The 21,565-nt window shown below is 38.1% G+C and overlaps 2 protein-coding genes and 1 pseudogene across 2 annotated transcripts; all 3 read left to right on the top strand.

The window, feature by feature from the left end:
- The first annotated feature begins 12,121 nt into the window (after nucleotides 1-12,121).
- LOC117150043 lies at nucleotides 12,122-12,578 on the top strand (annotated as a pseudogene).
- A 2,929-nt stretch (nucleotides 12,579-15,507) lies between these two features.
- LOC117150044 (stellate orphon protein at 12D-like) lies at nucleotides 15,508-15,969 on the top strand (the record flags this gene model as incomplete). The annotated part of the gene is made up of 1 exon (XM_033316908.1): nucleotides 15,508-15,969. A coding segment is annotated over one exon (462 nt), but the record flags the coding sequence as incomplete, so codon positions are not given.
- Nucleotides 15,970-18,898: 2,929 nt separating this feature from the next.
- On the top strand, nucleotides 18,899-19,396 carry LOC117150052 (stellate orphon protein at 12D-like; the record flags this gene model as incomplete). The annotated part of the gene is made up of 1 exon (XM_033316914.1): nucleotides 18,899-19,396. A coding segment is annotated over one exon (498 nt), but the record flags the coding sequence as incomplete, so codon positions are not given.
- Between the last annotated feature and the right edge of the window lie 2,169 nt (nucleotides 19,397-21,565).

Raw genomic sequence — 21,565 nt, 5'->3', positions numbered from 1 at the left:
CGGTACCTATTCCAAATAAAAGTGCAAGATCAGTTGCTAAGGCTATATTCGAAAATTTTATTCTAAAGTACGGTCCAATGAATACAATCATAACGGACATGGGAACGGAATATAAAAACCAAATTATAGACGACCTGTGCAAATATATGAAGATAAAAAACATTACTTCAACAGCACACCATCACCAGACATTAGGAACAATAGAACGAAGTCACAGAACTTTCAACGAGTATGTTCGCTCATATATATCTGTTGACAAAACCGATTGGGATATATGGATACAATATTTTACTTATTGTTTTAACACAACACCATCGGTAGTTCATGAATATTGTCCATACGAATTAGTATTTGGAAGATTACCAAGACAGTTCACAGATTTTAAAAGGATAGACAGAATAGATCCCATTTACAACATGGATGACTATTCAAAAGAAGTTAAGCTAAGATTAGAAATAGCATATAAAAGAGCTAAAAATATGTTAGACAAGGCAAAAGCCGATAGAAAAATAAAATATGATAGAAATATTAGTAACTTTGAATTATAAATAGGAGATAAGATATTACTTAAAAACGAAACGGGTCATAAACTTGACAATAATTATTTAGGACCATATTTAGTTTCAGAAATAGGAGATAATGACAACATTACAATTATAGGAAATAAAAATAAAAAACAGATAGTTCATAAAGATAGGTTAAAAATTTTTAATTCATAATACATTTTGTTTGGTTGGCCAACCACAAATAAAAAACTAATAAAAACATTATAATACAAAACTTTTACTTTGCAAAATACAATGAAAATATATATATAATTAAGTAGTCGTTATACTCATAAGTTAAAAAAATATAATTTTATTTAACTGAATAATTACAACTATGATTTATGTTGAAGAACACCGACCGGTTACAATTAGGTCTCAAACTGAACTCATTTTCTTATTCTGATTTGGTTGTCGTTCAAGCCTCGGTACCGAGCTTTTCCAATATGGACTTTGGACTTAAGGGAAATGATCAAATGAAGAGAAAAAGCTTCTGACTCAATTGTTCTATGCTTCTCTTGGATCAAGTGCATTTGCTCTTGGATACAAGTGCTTTGGCTTATAATTTGACACTTTTGTTTTTCGCAACTGCAAGTCCGAAGTTTGAACGTGGGGATGTGATGTTTAGTCTACTTGTGGGTGGTTTATTGGAGTTGGGATTTTTCCACTCAACCTTGGTTTTGAGGATCTTATTACAGTCCGTTATGGTTCTGGGTTTTTTCCAGACAGTCAATTATGGTTCTGGGTTTTTCCATTCAACCTTGGTTTCGAGGATCTTATTACAATTTGTTCTTATCTGATATCTGTTGGGTGCATAGGGAGTGTATTTGGGTGTACATACTGTATGTGTAGTGGTGTGTAGTGGTATGTAGGCATATGCTTAAGTCTTAGGGACTTATGGATATGTCACTCCCCCAACCTTTGAATTTGGCCTGTCCTCAGGTCGATAAATTTGGGTATATCATAATATTATTTCCTATCTGAATATCTTCATTGACATTAGTTTCTAGGTGCGGATGTTCTTCTTTTTGTTTGCTATATTTGACAATAATTTTCTTAGGTACATTTTTAAACTTATATGTTAAATACAGACTTAAGCTAATTATCATGATGATAAATGTTGTAATGCATACAATTTGATAGAAGTTATAATGTTTTACATGGTCTCTTATCATTTCTTTTGTTTGTAAATGATTTATCGGTTCTAATCGTGTAACATTATTAGTGATATAAATTGTTTCTGTAAAATCTGCTAAGTTGTTTGAAATTAGAAACTCATCTATTTGCATGGTACAATTTTTAATTTTTATAATGTTGTTTCCTGAGATTGTTATTTGGTTATTTGTACAATCTTGGTTAACAATTGTTTCAGGAATATTCCATGTTAAAAGTATATTTGGTTTCTATGGGTTTTAGTATATTTGCATTGAGTTTGTTCTTGTTTTATAAGTCCAATAATACATTTGTCGAATATTATTTTATCTGTATCTTTATGAAATACTTGGTTATTGAATATATAAAACTTATCGAATACTTGCTCGGTTAGAATATAGTTATGTTCATCTGGGTACGGAACTATTTGGAATATCGGAACTTTAGTGACTTCGCTAGGAACGTGGGAAATAATCAAAATTTCGTTCGTATCTGTTTTGAGCCAAGTTGATGTTTTTATCTTTAGCATTTTTTCCGAATTTACATGTCTCAAATAATCGTGTTTTAATAATTTTGGGTTAAAAATTCCCAGTCTGGTTAATTGCATACCTAATTCTATATCTTCTATGTATTCTGTGAACTGTTGAAGGTTGAATATAATTATCGCAATTTGCTGGCTTAATTCTTTTTCTAATTTGAGTTTATTAATTATGTCGATGCCGCTGTTGATTATGTCGATGATCATATTTAGATCATGAGTCTTTACGGAGTCCTCTGACATATTATTAATTCTTTCCTCTAGTTCTTCTCTATCGTCTTCATCTAGTGTACCGAATAGGTATTTATAAGCTTTACCTACTACGTTTAAAAGACCTCGTTTGCTTCGCTGAATAATTCTTAAACCATTTATTTCCCTTTTTAGTTTATCAACTAAATATTGTATCTGTGGTACATTGGGATAATCATTTGCTTCAGTTACTAGGTTGTCGAACATTAGCATTGTCTTTGTTATATTTATACTCAAATAATGATATTCGTAGCTGGTTGGAATTTCCATTGTTCCAGTTTGGAATATAAGATATCCATTCTTCGCGCTTATTGGGTTTACTTCAATATTGCTGCATTTAACCATGGTGATAAATGATAGCATGCAACTAAGCATTATTAGGAATGTGATGTGTATCTTGCTCTTCATTGGTCGGTCTGGAATTATCGTATTTACTCTTATTAAATTTTTTCTTTTTCTTAAACTTTGATTTATAATGTACGATTTTCCTGCCGCGATTTGTTTCTTTAAAATGTTTACTATCTACTTGTTCAATTTGCCCTGTCTTTTTAAATGGGTTAGTAACTTTACTCTTTACAAGTGGAGCCTGTCTATATTTTGTATCAACTTCAAAATCGTGCCTATTTTTATTAAGGTATTCTATCTTATCAATTTTGTTTTGTTGTACGTTAAAATCTGGGCTACCTGCATATAAAAATATGTCCGCTGGATATCGTTTAGTGCTGTTATGTTTGGTTTTATGATTGTATACGTATAATATTGTTTCAAATTTTGTACACCTATCTTCAATGTTTTGTTCGTTTCCGATAATTCTTAATTTTTCATTTACTGTTTTATGAAATCTTTCTATATCTGATACACCATTTTTACTTGTTGTTACGGAAATTTTAACACCTTCGGATCTTAACCAGTTTTGTAAAGCTATACACATAAAAGCTGAGTCTTTGTCTGCTTTAATTTCCTGCGGCTTTCCCATATCATTGAATATTTTGGTAATGGCTCTTTTTGCTTCTAGCCAATCTCTACTTTTTACTTCTACTAGGGAGGCAAATTTCGAATAAATATCAATACAAGATAGGAAGATCTGGTTTCCTGTGAGATAAAAATCTATCACGTATTTTTCCCTTGTGTTAAATATTTCAGGTGTTGTTTCGTATGTCAATTTTGTGTCTCGATGTTCTGTTTTTGCAAGATTACATATTTCACAGTCATTGATAATGTTTTGAATTAGCTTTTGACTATCGGGGTAGTAATATTTTTCTTTAAACCAATTAACGGTTTTTTCAATACCTGGATGTAAAAGTTCCTTATGTTTCTTTAAGATTAAGTCCTTAAATTCCGCATAAGTTAGTATGTCAATTAGCTTGGTTGTACATCTCAATAGTTTTGTGAAATTGTTAGGGCTTATGATTTCGGTAAATGCCCTCTGAAAAATCAGAAAATCTTCATCATTACGGAAGTAAATTGCACTTTTCTTGGTGCACACATATTCCTTAATGAGGTTTTTGGCAAATTCAAGTGTCATCTCTTTATAGATTATTTTAATCTTTAATTTTTGAAAGAAGTGAGTTACACTTGTTGTGTCGCTGTCGCCTTTTTCTATATCTATTTGTCTAGAGAAGAAATTAATTGGTCTCTCTGTTATGGATTGAAATTATCTTCATTGGCACTATGTATAGTTGCGTTTGCGCTGTTTGCGACTTCGCCAACCATGACTTCTTCTATCTTTGTGCGGGAAAGAGCATCCGCGACAACATTTTCTTTGCCTGGAAGATATTTTATTTTATAATCAAATTCATTAAGTTTGATTTTCCACCTTTGTAGTTTCATGTTTGGTTCTTTGATATTATTGAGCCATACCAATGGCTTGTGATCACTCATTATTTCAAATGGCCTTCCGAATAAGTATGACCTGAAATATTTTGTCGCCCAAACTATAGCTAACAATTCTTTTTCAATAGTAGCATAGTTAATTTCGTGTTCGTTTAGCGTTCTGCTGGCATAACAAACGGGCTTATGGTTCTGTGATAACACTGCACCAATAGCTACATTACTTGCGTCAGTTGTTAGAGAAAAGGGCTTTGAAAAATAAGGGTAGATTAATATCGGGTCTGATGTTATCAAAACCTTTTGTCTTTCAAATGATTCCATGTAGTCTTTGCATTTCATATCTATTACAGCACCTTTCTTTAGTTTGAGAGTCATGGGTTTACCTATTTTTGCAAAGTTAGGAATAAACTTGCGATAGAATCCACAAAATCCCAAAAATGATTTTATTTGTTTAGGTGTCTTAGGTAGTGGAAAATTTGTGATCGCTTTGGTTTTGTTTGGGTTAGGTTTTATGCCGTTTGTTGTGACAATGTGTCCTAGGAATTCAGTTTCTTTCTTCATGAATTCACATTTATCTAGCTGCAATTTCAAGTTGGCTTCTCTCAGATTTTCAAAGACTTTCTTTAGAGATAAAATGTGTTCTTCCAATGAAGTGGAATAAACAATAATATCGTCTAAATAAACTAAACAATCTTTGTAGATCAAATCTTCCAGAAGATTATTCATGCATATCTGAAAAGTAGCTGGAGCATTTTTTAGGCCAAAGTGCATACGAGTATATTCATAGTGCCCATGCTTAGTATAAAAAGCAGTTTTTGCAATAGAATTTTCATCCATCTATATTTGGTGAAAACCTTTAGCTAGATCTATTGTTGTAAAGTATTGGCATCTACCCAATTTGTCCAATATCTCGTCCATTCAGGGAATGGGAAATTTGTCATTAACAGTTATCTCATTTAGATTCCTGTAATCGACTACCAACCTGAATTTTTGTTTCCCAGAGGCGTCTGCCTTCTTGGGGACCACCCAGATAGGAGAACAGTAAGGGGATTTTGATTTGCGAACAATCCCTTCTTCTATCATTTCTTTAATTTCTTTGTTGACTTCTTGGTCAACGCTTTGGGGGTACTTGTAGGGTTTACGGTATACTGGATCTTCATGTTGAGTCTGGATGACATGTTTAATTGTACTTGTGAAGGTCAAATTTTCGCCCTCTTTGTACTGAATGTCTCTATATTCGTATAGGACCTTGTTTAAACATTCAACTTCCTCTACATTTAAATGTTCTAGTCTATACTCGTTACATTCGCGTAACTCATTGTTAATCGCGAAGTTGACTATATCGTCGTCAACGGACATGGAATCGAGATGTGTTACATCATTGTCCACTGTGTCACTAACAACATTTGAAATGAGGCATTTAGATGATGCGGTCTCCTTCTTTTGTTGTTAACGCTTTGGTTTAAGGCCCTTAGATATGGTTTTGCATCTTTTCTGCATCTTTGGATTGATTTTCTCCACTGGGGCAGAGTCAATCTTTTGTTGTGGGTCGAGGCATTTGGATGCGGTCTCGCCTTTCTTTTCATCATACAAAAACTTGAATGTTTTTGACCCTAAAATTACTGTACTATTATCGTAGTTTATTTTTGCTTTTGTATCTTCTAAATATCTTCGACCTAACAGGAAATCATACTTGTCGGAAAATTTGTGGATATAGAATTTCTGAACAGACGGACAGACTGAAGTGGGTTTTATTATTATACTTTTCTTTAGTATAATCGGACCTTTAATAGTGTATACTGTTAAATTTTCTTCGTTTTCTTCTATGTTTTCAAAATTTTCCCTTATAATATTTATTGATGACCCTGTGTCGATCATTCCTTTGTATGTTTTATTATGATAGGATATCTCTACATAGGGACTGGTGTGTCCTTCTCTTTCACTTGAGTGTCCGAGGCAGCTTGATGAAAATTTACATCCATTCTGTACTGGGCACTCTCACTCTCGCGTTGTCTTTTTATTGGTTTTTGATTATTAAAATTATTCGAAGTCGAGGGTTGGAAGTTAAGAGGATTATTTTGTTGGGCTTGATTCAAATCCCTTCTATATGCATGATAATTTCCTCTTAAATGATTTGGTATAGGACGGGGTATATACTGATTTTGTTGGGGTATATACTGATTTTGTTTTGGTATAAATTGGTTTGGATTTTGCGGTGGCTGGGTATTATTATTCGGATTCATGCCAGAATGATAATAATTTTGATTTCTATTATTGTAATATTTCTGGTAATTATTTTGATTATTGTTTCCCCTGTTCCTATGTTTGTTCACCTCTGATTTGTTTAGACGGTGATTTTCTAAATTAGCATCATAAAGTCCTGCCTCCATTGATGCTCTTTTTAATTTGTAAATGGTATCAATATCTTTGCGTGCTAATGTCATGTAAATTCTATCCGGCAATTTTCGATCTATTACTGTTTTAACAGTCCTGTTCAACATATCTGTGTAGTTTGATTTAACAACAGAATCATTTTCTAACTCTAACTTATCGAATATAATCCAATATTGTACTTCTAGTCTTTCTATGAACTTACTGATGCTTCCTGGATATGGTGTTTCCTCTAATTGTCTCATGATGGTTGTATATGGCCTGTGATCCTTGAATGCCATTGCTAGTGCTTCCTTCATCTCTACCCATGTTGTAGCTCTCTCTTGGGTCACGACCTCCAGTGCTTCGTCCACTAATATTCGCTTCACTGCTTCATATACGACATGTGCCTGTCTCGGGTCTTGTGTTGGATACAAGTTGAGTAGTTGTTCTATCTGATTTACAAATCCAGATAGTTTTCCAGGTGTGCCATCGTAATGATTTAATTCTTTTATCTGGTTCAACAGTTGGTTTAGATGGATTTCTGATAATTGTGGAACTGCCATGATGTATTTGTTTTCTTTGGTTGTAGTTTTTAAATTTTTTAATTATTTGGGTTTTTATATTAGATTTTCGGAATTGAAAGTCTTTAGTTAACTTTGGTTCCGACCGCACGGGATTTTTGTTTGAATTCTTCTACTTTCACGTAGATTCTTTTACGGATCTCAAAATGTTAGAATCACTGTTTTTAATTCGCTAATCCTGGATAGTTAGTCATATAACGTATCCTTTTAATGGATTAGTACCGTACTAAAAGGACTCTTTTTATTTTTAGATCCTACCGACTGCGCCAATTAAGTAGTCGTTATACTCATAAGTTAAAAAAATATAATTTTATTTAACTGAATAATTACAACTATGATTTATGTTGAAGAACACCGACCGATTACAATTAGGTCTCAAACTGAACTCATTTTCTTATTCTGATTTGGTTGTCGTTCAAGCCTCGGTACCGAGCTTTTCCAATATGGACTTTGGACTTAAGGGAAATGATCAAATGAAGAGAAAAAGCTTCTGACTCAATTGTTCTATGCTTCTCTTGGATCAAGTGCATTTGCTCTTGGATACAAGTGCTTTGGCTTATAATTTGACACTTTTGTTTTTCGCAACTGCAAGTCCGAAGTTTGAACGTGGGGATGTGATGTTTAGTCTACTTGTGGGTGGTTTATTGGAGTTGGGATTTTTCCACTCAACCTTGGTTTTGAGGATCTTATCCGTTATGGTTCTGGGTTTTTTCCAGACAGTCAATTATGGTTCTGGGTTTTTCCATTCAACCTTGGTTTCGAGGATCTTATTACAATTTGTTCTTATCTGATATCTGTTGGGTGCATAGGGAGTGTATTTGGGTGTACATACTGTATGTGTAGTGGTGTGTAGTGGTATGTAGGCATATGCTTAAGTCTTAGGGACTTATGGATATGTCACTATATATATATTTTTTAATATCTCTTTAATCATTCATTTCAAATATTAATATACAGAAAAAAAAAAAAAATTTATATACTTGAAAATAACTTCATATTATTACGTTATTTTTCAAAAGGAGGGAGATGTAGTATATACGAACATAATAACAATAATAATAATAATATTAATAATAATTATAATATGAATCATAATAATAAGTCAACTAATAAGTAAACTTATTACCACCCTAATTCCTTAGGACCACCCTAGTAGATCTTTAGGTACACCCTAATCCTAAATATGCGAATTCAGCATGTACGCCTTTAGGGGTCGCACTCGACTCCCATTGGTTATCGAGTATGAACTTCATACATACATATTGCAGAATTTGCTAGTGTCAGCACTTGGCTGTCACAAGAGATCTGCCTGTAGACCACACTAAGATCAGTTATAAGTCAGGAATAGATCAGGAATGTACACTTGCTGAATAAAAACCAAATAAAGATAAAATGACCGATTGCGTTTTGAAACTTAATTAACTGGATCAGAAGTATTGGAATTCTATTTAACTACAATATGCGCCAAAAGTATGAGAGAGGGGACTTCGAAGTGTGTCCAAAGCTCTCCTGTAGGCAGAAAACCCTTCTGGCCAATGCTTGCTGCATACCGGCATCTCCGCAGCAACGACGTTACCAGCACCACTGAAAGCAGAAACAGGATTACTATAGGCAATGCGCAGGAACAGTAAGCACAATTATTACAATAAGAAACAACACGCGAGTCTTCTGCTTCGTTTTCGCTTGGGCGAGGAGAGACCAGTTTCCCGAAATGCCATTGACACTGACAAACGCGAGTAACTGGCGGGAAAAATACTATAATCCCAAAAATAGTAACTTGAACAATTCTAGTATTTTTGCCCGTTAGTCAGCTGGCGGAGAAAAAAGATACTAGCCGATAAGCCCGCCAAAAAGGCTGGCGGGAAAATTGCTAGCATATCGATCATCCGCCATGCCTTTGAGCTATCGAAGAAGCCCGCATACGTGCGGGCTGCAAGTCAGTTGATATTATAAAACCGACAGAGACGCTCGCGCAACAGTAGCAAACAGTAAAGCCAGCAGCAACAACAACAACTTATGGACGGCCAGAACGTGAACCAAAGCGGAGAATGGGCATCGGTGTTATCCATCTCATCGGACGATGGTAACTGCTCATCCTCGCCGCCATCAATAATAGTCTCATCGCTGGATACCACGTCATCGCTTAACTGTACTATTCACCAACCAGCCCAAGTCCGAGAGGCGTTTTCGAGTAGTTATCACACATCTCCACCACTCCCACTCCATGCTCGTGGATAGTCCAGGAGCTGCTGAAGCTCGGATTCCATGCGCGCTTCGTCAGAAATATGACGAATCCGGCTACAGCGAATCCCCATGCGAATGTTTGAAGTGAAGATCGTCATTGCCAAGGACGGCAGTCATGACAAAATTATCTCACTCAAACAAAAGGGCTACAATGGGTGGATATTGAAAGGACACGGGAGCCGGTCCAGTGCTACAGATGCCAGGGCTTCAGGCATGCCAAAAATTTATGCATGAGGTGCCAAGATGCATGAAATGCACTGGCGATCATCTGTCATCCTGCTGCACCAAGCTAAATCCACCCCTGCCACTTGCGTCAACTGCTCTGGAGAGCATATTAGTGCGTACAAGGCGGTTTCTGGCGACAAGCAACATTGACATAAACAACATACGGACAATTAAAGACGCAACAAATAACATTTATAGACGACAAGGCCCCTCTCCACGCAATAATACCCCTCGTCTGCCGTACAGCTCAGCAATCCTGAGCAGGTCAATCAGTGAAGCTCGCCAGGAGGCCGCCAGAAAGGCGATGGTAAATCCTTTTCGGCAAAACTTGAACGACAGAAGACCACGTTTCTCCTCCCATGACACGGCCATTCAGAAGCGACTAGCTTTAAGCCAAGAATCATTGACGAAAACACACCATCGCCAGGCAATTCCAACCCATATTTACAAAAAAGCTTCGCGGACGACCCCACCACAAACCTAGCTAAGATAATCGACAAGCTAAGAGAGTGACGGCCAAAAGTGCTCTCTGTCCGCTCGCTTACGCTGAGAGCGTAAGAAATCTAAAAATAGAATTGGCTTGCTTGTGCCTTTAGTTTTCCAAAGTATTAAAAATTTAAGTAATAAAAATTTAGAAAATAAAAATAAATAAAAATATGAAAACAGTTTGTTGCAAGAGTCATATCTTGAGGCACGAAGTGCGGACACAAGCACTCAGCAATCATTGCCTTATTAATTTTTCACACGTCGCAAGCTGAATACTCTAATGACAAATATTCTAATATAAATTCATTTTTGAAATTTTTTCGTGATAATATGAGATTATAAAACTGACATATTTACAAAAAAGATTCGCGGACGACCCCACCACAAACCTAGCTAAGATAGTCGACAAGCTAAGAGAGTGACGGCCAAAATTGCTCTCTATCCGCTCGCTTACGCTGAGAGCGTAAGAAATCTAAAAATAGAATTCGCTTGCTCGTGTGAGTAAAAACAATAGACGAGAACGTGTGTATGTGTGCGTACTTGTGCTGGACGACGATTTTCGGGTCGAAATCAATTGCGATCGAAGAAACGAATGTACATATATGGAGTTTTGGCAATATGATATAAACAAATAAAATTAGTATTTCACGCCCTGACTATTATAATTTTAAAGTTTTTCAAATTCGTACGTTAAAATCGCCGCTCGAATTAGCTGCCCTTTACATATTTATATTTATGACGATAATTAATTGTGTAATATATATGTATGTATGTACATTTTTAAAAATATTTCAAATGCGTATTTTACAAATATTAAAAAAATATCAGATAGTGCCTTTAGTTTTCCAAAGTATTAAAAATTTAAGTAATAAAAATTTAGAAAATAAAAATAAATAAAAATATGAAAAGTTTGTTACAAGAGTCATATCTTGAGGCACGAAGTGCGGATACAAGCACTCAACAATCATTGCCTTATTAATTTTTCACACGCAAGCTGAATACTCTAATGACAAATATTCTAATATAAATTCATTTTTGAAATTTTTTCGTGATATTATGATTCGGCTATTACTATTTAATGCACAAGTTTAATACTATATTATTACTATTTTATTTAAATAAGAATAACGTTAAGGCAATGCAAAACTAGAATTTTTCACATGGTGCCAATTGATCAAAAATAATATAGATTTAAAGTCTACGAACTTCTAAGTTGAAGGGAATTTTTTGTCAAATTTACAATGCATGAGCATACGTGTGCACACATACAGTTGTCTGCTATCACTGTATGCGTAGAAAAGAGCTGTTCGCTGTAGCGCTCTTCGCTCGAAAATATTTACAATCGTATACATTGAATTTTTGAAAAAAATGAATAATTTGATTGAAAATGATTTTTGAATGATGTAATGAAAATCATTTTCTGTAAACAAATAATCGGTATTTTGATCAGAATTTTTTGAAATGATCCCAATTCAGAATGTTATGTATAGTTGATGAAAGATCTAATATTTTGTCATTACTAGACTAAGAAAAATTTGAAAAAATATTAATAAATAAATTTTATTTTATTTAATATAACTGAGTTATAAGTTTATTAATGAATTTAATGTTAAACATTTTCCTTTGGATACTATTTATAAAATAATATAAAAACAATGTGCTTGCCGCTTTGACAGGTTTCAGATTTTTGTAAAGGCCATTCAGTCCTCGGCCGATTAATGGTTGCGGCCCAACTGATACATAGATGTCATTATGGCATAGTAGGCCTTGTCATTTCGCACTACACTTTTTATTATTTTTCATACGAGTGAACTGGCAACATGTCGAGCCCGTGAGTAACTAGATTTTTCCTATGGAAAAAATAGCAAATCACAGTAAAATCTTGTAGCCAGAACAACAGCAGCTGGATCAGTTGGTTCCTCGGGATCAAGGGCAACGAGTACCTCTGCCGCGTGCCCATCGACTACATTCAGGGGACGTTCAACCAGATGGGCCTGGAGTACTTCACCGAGACACTGCTGAATCCTGAATCCGGTGTTCGACAGATCCTTGGACTGGGTCTTCGGCGATGAGGAGAAGTGGTACGGCATGATCCCTGCCCGATACATCATGTCGGAGAGAGGCGTGGATGATATGCGCCAAAAGTATGAGAGAGGGGACTTCGAAGTGTGTCCAAAGCTCTCCTGTAGGCAGAAAACCCTTTCTGTGGGCCCCAGCGACGTGTGTGGCAAGTCCAACGTGAAAATCTTCTGCCCTCGCTGTTACGACTTTTACGAGCTGCGATCCGATGCACAGCTAGACGGAGCAATGTTCGGGACCAGCTTCTCGCACAACTTCTTCGCGCAGCGGCCGAACTTGAGACCCCAGCCGCCCCTGGACGTCCACCGGTAGTTAATTCTCCGAATTTAGTCCTGGTTCTTTTCTACACAAAGCGCTTGCATTTGCAGTCTATTTGGCTTCCGGTTTTTATGAGACGGCCTTGATGAAGCTCGAATCGCCCGAGTCCCCGCCCAAGAATATCGGATCCTCGGTCAACAAGTCCCAATGAATAATCTGAAAGTTTAACTCCACACGAGGGAGAGCAGAAATGGTTGTCCTATATATCAGTCAGCTTATACTCAAGCCAACACACAGACAAACCTAAGCCTTTTTTATTGACGACGCAGACTGCGGCGCATGTTTTTCCTTCCCTTCACAAAAGGTTATGCGTGCACCAAAGTTGACGGGCCAGGCTGGCCAATGCTTGCTGCATACCGGCATCTCCGCAGCAACGACGTTACCAGCACCACTGAAAGCAGAAACAGGATTACTATAGGCAATGCGCAGGAACAGTAAGCACAATTATTACAATAAGAAATAGCACCACTGAAAGCAGAAACAGGATTACTATAGGCAATGCGCAGGAACAGTAAGCACAATTATTACAATAAGAAATAACACGCGAGTTTTCTGCTTCGTTTTCGCTTGGGTGAGGAGAGACCAGTTTCCCGAAATGCCATTGACACTGACAAACGCGAGTAACGGGTGGGAAAAATACTAGAATCCGAAAAATAATAACTTGAACAATTCTAGTATTTTTGCCAGATAGTCAGCTGGCGGAGAAAAATTATACTAGCCGATAAGCCCGCCAAAAAGGCTGGCGGGAAAATTGCTAGCATATCGATCATCCGCCGTGCCTTTGAGCTATCGAAGAAGTGAGAATGAGAATGAGAAAGCACTACTTTTATTTGTGCACTTAATGCTGTTGAGCATAAATTTTATTAAATTTAAATTTAAATTTAAAATTAAAATTAAAATTAATTTAATTTAATTTAATTTTTATTAAATTTTTTATACACATTTGTTTTTTATTATTTTTAAAAATATTTCAAATGCGTATTTTACAAATATTTAAAAAAGATCAGATGGTGCCTTTAGTTTTCCAAAGTATTAAAAATTTAAGTAATCAAAATTTAGAAAATAAAAATAAATAAAAATATGAAAACAGTTTGTTGCAAGAGTCATATCTTGAGGCACGAAGTGCGGACACAAGCACTCAGCAATCATTGCCTTATTAATTTTTCACACGTCGCAAGCTGAATACTCTAATGACAAATATTCTAATATAAATTCATTTTTGAAATTTTTTCGTGATATTATGAGATTATAAAACTGACATATTTACAAAAAAGCTTCGCGGACGACCCCACCACAAACCTAGCTAAGAAAGTCGACAAGCTAAGAGAGTGACGGCCAAAATTGCTCTCTGTCCGCTCGCTTACGCTGAGAGCGTAAGAAATCTAAAAATAGAATTCGCTTGCTCGTGTGAGTAAAAACAATAGACGAGAACGTGTGTATGTGTGCGTACTTGTGCTGGACGACGATTTTCGGGTCGAAATCAATTGCGATCGAAGAAACGAATGTACATATATGGAGTTTTGGCAATATGATATAAACAAATAAAATTAATATTTCACGCCCTGACTATTATAATTTTAAAGTTTTTCAAATTCGTACGTTAAGATCGCCGCTCGAATTAGCTGCCCTTTACATATTTATATTTATGACGATAATTAATTGTGTAATATTTATGTAAATATAATATTCATTATTTACATTTTAAATTTTTTATTATTTAAAATTAAAATTAATTTTTTAAATTTTATTAATTTATTTAAATTAATTAAATTTTTTTATACACATTTGTTTTTTATTATTTTTAAAAATATTTCAAATGCGTATTTTACACATATTAAAAAAAGATCAGATGGTGCCTTTAGTTTTCCAAAGTATTAAAAATTTAAGTAATAAAAATTTAGAAAATAAAAATAAATAAAAATATGAAAACAGTTTGTTGCAAGATTAATTTTTCACACGTCGCAAGCTGAATACTCTAATAACAAATATTCTAATATAAATTCATTTTTGAAATTTTTTCGTGATATTGTGAGATTATAAAACCGACAGAGGCGCTCGCACAACAGTAGCAAAAAGTGAAGCCAGCAAAGCGGAGGATGGGCATCGGTGTTATCCATCTCATCGGACGATGGTAACTGCTCACCCTCGCCGCCATCAATAATAGTCTCATCGCTGGATACCACGTCATCGCTTAACTGTACTATTCACCAACCAGCCCAAGTCCGAGAGGCGTTTTCGAGTAGTTATCACACATCTCCACCACTCCCACTCCATGCTCGTGGATAGTCCAGGAGCTGCTAAAGCTCGGATTCCACGAATCCGGCTACAGGTGGCCCCATGCGAATGTTTGAAGTGGAGATCGTCATGGCCAAGGAAGGCAGTCATGACAAAATTATCTCACTCAAACAAAAGGTGGGCAATGGGCGGATATTGAAAGGACACGGGAGCCGGTCCAGAGCTACAGATGCCAAGGCTTCAGGCACGCCAAAAATTTATGCATGAGGCCGCCAAGATGCATGAAATGCACTGGCGATCATCTGTCATCCTGCTGCACCAAGCTAAATCCACCCCTGCCACTTGCGTCAACTGCTCTGGAGAGCATATTAGTGCATACAAGGCGGTTTCTGGCGGCAAACAACATTGACATAAACAACATACGGACAATTAAAGACGCAACAAATAACATTTATAGACGACAAGGCCCCCCTCCACGCAATAATACCCTTCGTCTGCCGTACAGCTTAGCAATCCTGAGTAGGTCAAGCACTGTACTTTTTATTATTTTTCATACGAGTGAACTGGCAACATGTCGAGCCCGTGAGTAACTAGGTTTTTCCTATGGAAAAAATAGCAAATCACAGTAAAATCTTGTAGCCAGAACAACAACAACAGCAGCTGGATCAGTTTGTTCCTCGGGATCAAGGGCAACGAGTTCCTCTGCCGCGTGCCCATCGACTACATTCAGGAGACGTTCAACCAGATGGGCCTGGAGTACTTCACCGAGACACTGCAAGTGATCCTGAATCCGGTGCTCGACAGTTCCTTGGACTTTGTCTTCGGCGATGAGGAGAAGTGGTACGGCATGATCCCCGCCCGATACATCATGTCGGAGAGAGGCGTGGATGATATGCGCCAAAAGTATGAGAGAGGGGACTTCGAAGTGTGTCCAAAGCTCTCCTGTAGGCAGAAAACCCTTTCTGTGGGCCCCAGCGACGTGTGTGGCAAGTCCAACGTGAAAATCTTCTGCCCTCGCTGTTACGACTTTTACGAGCTGCGATCCGATGCACAGCTAGACGGAGCAATGTTCGGGACCAGCTTCTCGCACAACTTCTTCGCGCAGCGGCCGAACTTGAGACCCCAGCCGCCCCTGGACGTCCACCGGTAGTTAATTCTCCGAATTTAGTCCTGGTTCTTTTCTACACAAAGCGCTTGCATTTGCAGTCTATTTGGCTTCCGGTTTTTATGAGACGGCCTTGATGAAGCTCGAATCGCCCGAGTCCCCGCCCAAGAATATCGGATCCTCGGTCAACAAGTCCCAATGAATAATCTGAATGTTTAACTCCACACGAGGGAGAGCAGAAATGGTTGTCCTATATATCAGTCAGCTTATACTCAAGCCAACACACAGACAAACCTAAGCCTTTTTTATTGACGACGCAGACTGCGGCGCATGTTTTTCCTTCCCTTCACAAAAGGTTATGCGTGCACCAAAGTTGACGGGCCAGGCTGGCCAATGCTTGCTGCATACCGGCATCTCCGCAGCAACGACGTTACCAGCACCACTGAAAGCAGAAACAGGATTACTATAGGCAATGCGCAGGAACAGTAAGCACAATTATTACAATAAGAAATAGCACCACTGAAAGCAGAAACAGGATTACTATAGGCAATGCGCAGGAACAGTAAGCACAATTATTACAATAAGAAATAACACGCGAGTTTTCTGCTTCGTTTTCGCTTGGGTGAGGAGAGACCAGTTTCCCGAAATGCCATTGACACTGACAAACGCGAGTAACGGGTGGGAAAAATACTAGAATCCGAAAAATAATAACTTGAACAATTCTAGTATTTTTGCCAGATAGTCAGCTGGCGGAGAAAAATTATACTAGCCGATAAGCCCGCCAAAAAGGCTGGCGGGAAAATTGCTAGCATATCGATCATCCGCCGTGCCTTTGAGCTATCGAAGAAGTGAGAATGAGAATGAGAAAGCACTACTTTTATTTGTGCACTTAATGCTGTTGAGCATAAATTTTATTAAATTTAAATTTAAATTTAAAATTAAAATTAAAATTAATTTAATTTAATTTAATTTTTATTAAATTTTTTATACACATTTGTTTTTTATTATTTTTAAAAATATTTCAAATGCGTATTTTACAAATATTTAAAAAAGATCAGATGGTGCCTTTAGTTTTCCAAAGTATTAAAAATTTAAGTAATCAAAATTTAGAAAATAAAAATAAATAAAAATATGAAAACAGTTTGTTGCAAGAGTCATATCTTGAGGCACGAAGTGCGGACACAAGCACTCAGCAATCATTGCCTTATTAATTTTTCACACGTCGCAAGCTGAATACTCTAATGACAAATATTCTAATATAAATTCATTTTTGAAATTTTTTCGTGATATTATGAGATTATAAAACTGACATATTTACAAAAAAGCTTCGCGGACGACCCCACCACAAACCTAGCTAAGAAAGTCGACAAGCTAAGAGAGTGACGGCCAAAATTGCTCTCTGTCCGCTCGCTTACGCTGAGAGCGTAAGAAATCTAAAAATAGAATTCGCTTGCTCGTGTGAGTAAAAACAATAGACGAGAACGTGTGTATGTGTGCGTACTTGTGCTGGACGACGATTTTCGGGTCGAAATCAATTGCGATCGAAGAAACGAATGTACATATATGGAGTTTTGGCAATATGATATAAACAAATAAAATTAATATTTCACGCCCTGACTATTATAATTTTAAAGTTTTTCAAATTCGTACGTTAAGATCGCCGCTCGAATTAGCTGCCCTTTACATATTTATATTTATGACGATAATTAATTGTGTAATATTTATGTAAATATAATATTCATTATTTACATTTTAAATTTTTTATTATTTAAAATTAAAATTAATTTTTTAAATTTTATTAATTTATTTAAATTAATTAAATTTTTTTATACACATTTGTTTTTTATTATTTTTAAAAATATTTCAAATGCGTATTTTACACATATTAAAAAAAGATCAGATGGTGCCTTTAGTTTTCCAAAGTATTAAAAATTTAAGTAATAAAAATTTAGAAAATAAAAATAAATAAAAATATGAAAACAGTTTGTTGCAAGATTAATTTTTCACACGTCGCAAGCTGAATACTCTAATAACAAATATTCTAATATAAATTCATTTTTGAAATTTTTTCGTGATATTGTGAGATTATAAAACCGACAGAGGCGCTCGCACAACAGTAGCAAAAAGTGAAGCCAGCAAAGCGGAGGATGGGCATCGGTGTTATCCATCTCATCGGACGATGGTAACTGCTCACCCTCGCCGCCATCAATAATAGTCTCATCGCTGGATACCACGTCATCGCTTAACTGTACTATTCACCAACCAGCCCAAGTCCGAGAGGCGTTTTCGAGTAGTTATCACACATCTCCACCACTCCCACTCCATGCTCGTGGATAGTCCAGGAGCTGCTAAAGCTCGGATTCCACGAATCCGGCTACAGGTGGCCCCATGCGAATGTTTGAAGTGGAGATCGTCATGGCCAAGGAAGGCAGTCATGACAAAATTATCTCACTCAAACAAAAGGTGGGCAATGGGCGGATATTGAAAGGACACGGGAGCCGGTCCAGAGCTACAGATGCCAAGGCTTCAGGCACGCCAAAAATTTATGCATGAGGCCGCCAAGATGCATGAAATGCACTGGCGATCATCTGTCATCCTGCTGCACCAAGCTAAATCCACCCCTGCCACTTGCGTCAACTGCTCTGGAGAGCATATTAGTGCATACAAGGCGGTTTCTGGCGGCAAACAACATTGACATAAACAACATACGGACAATTAAAGACGCAACAAATAACATTTATAGACGACAAGGCCCCCCTCCACGCAATAATACCCTTCGTCTGCCGTACAGCTTAGCAATCCTGAGTAGGTCAAGCACTGTACTTTTTATTATTTTTCATACGAGTGAACTGGCAACATGTCGAGCCCGTGAGTAACTAGGTTTTTCCTATGGAAAAAATAGCAAATCACAGTAAAATCTTGTAGCCAGAACAACAACAACAGCAGCTGGATCAGTTTGTTCCTCGGGATCAAGGGCAACGAGTTCCTCTGCCGCGTGCCCATCGACTACATTCAGGAGACGTTCAACCAGATGGGCCTGGAGTACTTCACCGAGACACTGCAAGTGATCCTGAATCCGGTGCTCGACAGTTCCTTGGACTTTGTCTTCGGCGATGAGGAGAAGTGGTACGGCATGATCCCCGCCCGATACATCATGTCGGAGAGAGGCGTGGATGATATGCGCCAAAAGTATGAGAGAGGGGACTTCGAAGTGTGTCCAAAGCTCTCCTGTAGGCAGAAAACCCTTTCTGTGGGCCCCAGCGACGTGTGTGGCAAGTCCAACGTGAAAATCTTCTGCCCTCGCTGTTACGACTTTTACGAGCTGCGATCCGATGCACAGCTAGACGGAGCAATGTTCGGGACCAGCTTCTCGCACAACTTCTTCGCGCAGCGGCCGAACTTGAGACCCCAGCCGTCCCTGGACGTCCACCGGTAAGTAATTCTCCGAATTTAGTCCTGGTTCTTTTCTACACAGAGCGCTTGCATTTGCAGTCTATTTGGCTTCCGGTTTTTACGAGACGGCCTTGATGAAGCTCGAATCGCCCGAGTCCTCGCCCAAGAATATCGGATCCTCGGTCAACAAGTCCCAATGAATAATCTGAATGTTTAACTTCACACGAGGGAGAGCAGAAATGGTTGTCCTATATATCAGTCAGCTTATACTCACGCCAACACACAGACAAACCTAAGCCTTTTCTATTGACGACGCGGACTGCGGCGCATGTTTTTCCTTCCCTTCACAAAAGGTTATGCGTGCACCAAAGTTGACGGGCCAGGCTGGCCAATGCTTGCTGCATACCGGCATCTCCGCAGCAACGACGTTACCAGCACCACTGAAAGCAGAAACATGATTACTATAGGCAATGCGCAGGAACAGTAAGCACAATTATTACAATAAGAAACAACACGCGAGTTTTCTGCTTCGTTTTCGCTTGGGAGAGGAGAGACCAGTTTCCCGAAATGCCATTGACACTGACAAACGCGAGTAACTGGCGGGAAAAATACTATAATCCCAAAAATAGTAACTTGAACAATTCTAGTATTTTTGCCCGTTAGTCAGCTGGCGGAGAAAAAAGATACTAGCCGATAAGCCCGCCAAAAAGGCTGGCGGGAAAATTGCTAGCATATCGATCATCCGCCATGCTTTTGAGCTATCGAAGAAGTCCGCATACGTGCGGGCTGCAAGTCAGTTGATATTATAAAACCGACAGAGGCGCTCGCGCAACAGTAGCAAACAGTGAAGCCAGCAGCAACAACAACAACTTATGGACGGCCAGAACGTGAACCAAAGCGGAGGATGGGCATCGGTGTTATCCATCTCATCGGACGATGGTAACTGCTCTTCCTCGCCGCCATCAATAATAGTCTCATCGCTGGATACCACGTCATCGCTTAACTGTACTATTCACCAACCAGCCCAAGTCCGAGAGGCGTTTTCGAGTAGTTATTACACATCTCCACCACTCCCACTCCATGCTCGTGGTTAGTCCAGGAGCTGCTAAAGCTCGGATTCCATGCGCGCTTCGTCAGAATTATGACGAATCCGGCTACAGGTGGCCCCATGCGAATGTTTGAAGTGGAGATCGTCATGGCCAAGGACGGCAGTGTAGTGGCGACTGAAGCAGTAGGTGAGAATAATCTCGATGAATAATCGATAGGGCGGTCAGCTGTGACACACTAAAGTGAGGTCTTACTAGATGTAGCAAGAAGTAGCTAGAATATACCAGACTGGATGCAACCCTATTTAGCTGCACCCGATAAGTTTGGGATATTTCGGTTATCGGAGAAAAAGTGTTGTTCAGCTGATCGTGGTTTCCGCCGATGGCCTACGCCTCGACTAATGTTTCCGGTTTTCTTCTTTTCGATCTGTACAATCAACGCGTCAAGTTGCAAAAGTGCGTCGAAAAATTTTAACTTGCGGTCATACGGGATTTTTTGTCGCGCGAAATATCGAAAATACGGCGTTCCTTCGCCTATAGTGGTGCGCGAAATAAGTCCGGCGTGTGTTTCCCAGCGATATTCAGCCGAAGAGATCGGCGTTTGTCACGGCCATCTCACTGCCGCCTTGCCGCCAAATCCTAGCTTCGACTAGGTCAAATTGCAGGTTAGTGAATTTCGAAATATTGGTGAACTGTAGTTTGAAGCCGAAATTGAAGCCCGGAGGGTTTTCGCTGGGCATCTTATACGTTCACATCACTGCCCGGGTCCCCCGGTTTTACGGAGTCGCCACCGGCGGGCAGAAGGAGAGACGGCAACTGCGCCAGGCCAAGAAGTGGAGCGCCTCCAGCAAGGCGGAGCGAAGGACCAGCCGCAGCAGCAGGACAGCGATCGCCCTAAGCCGGGGCCACCAGGAGGGATATTCAAACTAATTTCGATGCAGCCTAAGTAGTGCTTAAAGTGAGGTTAGAGTGAATGGAAAATTTTTGTTTCGCTTGATTGGCAGTCCAGAATGCCAAAAATTAAATTAAATCAAAGTCAAAGCGATCAGGATTTCAAATTATGCGGAAAATGCTGAAAGGCAGACCTAACCTTACTAGAGATTATTAATCCAACCGGATCGCCCTCCTGAACCTAGAGTGTCAGAAATCGAAATTGTTTTCTTGTA

This window comes from Drosophila mauritiana, unplaced genomic scaffold (genome assembly GCF_004382145.1).
Source record: "Drosophila mauritiana strain mau12 unplaced genomic scaffold, ASM438214v1 Y_24, whole genome shotgun sequence".
NCBI classification, from domain to species: Eukaryota; Metazoa; Arthropoda; class Insecta; order Diptera; family Drosophilidae; genus Drosophila; species Drosophila mauritiana.
This window is presented reverse-complemented; position numbering and strand designations above follow the sequence as displayed.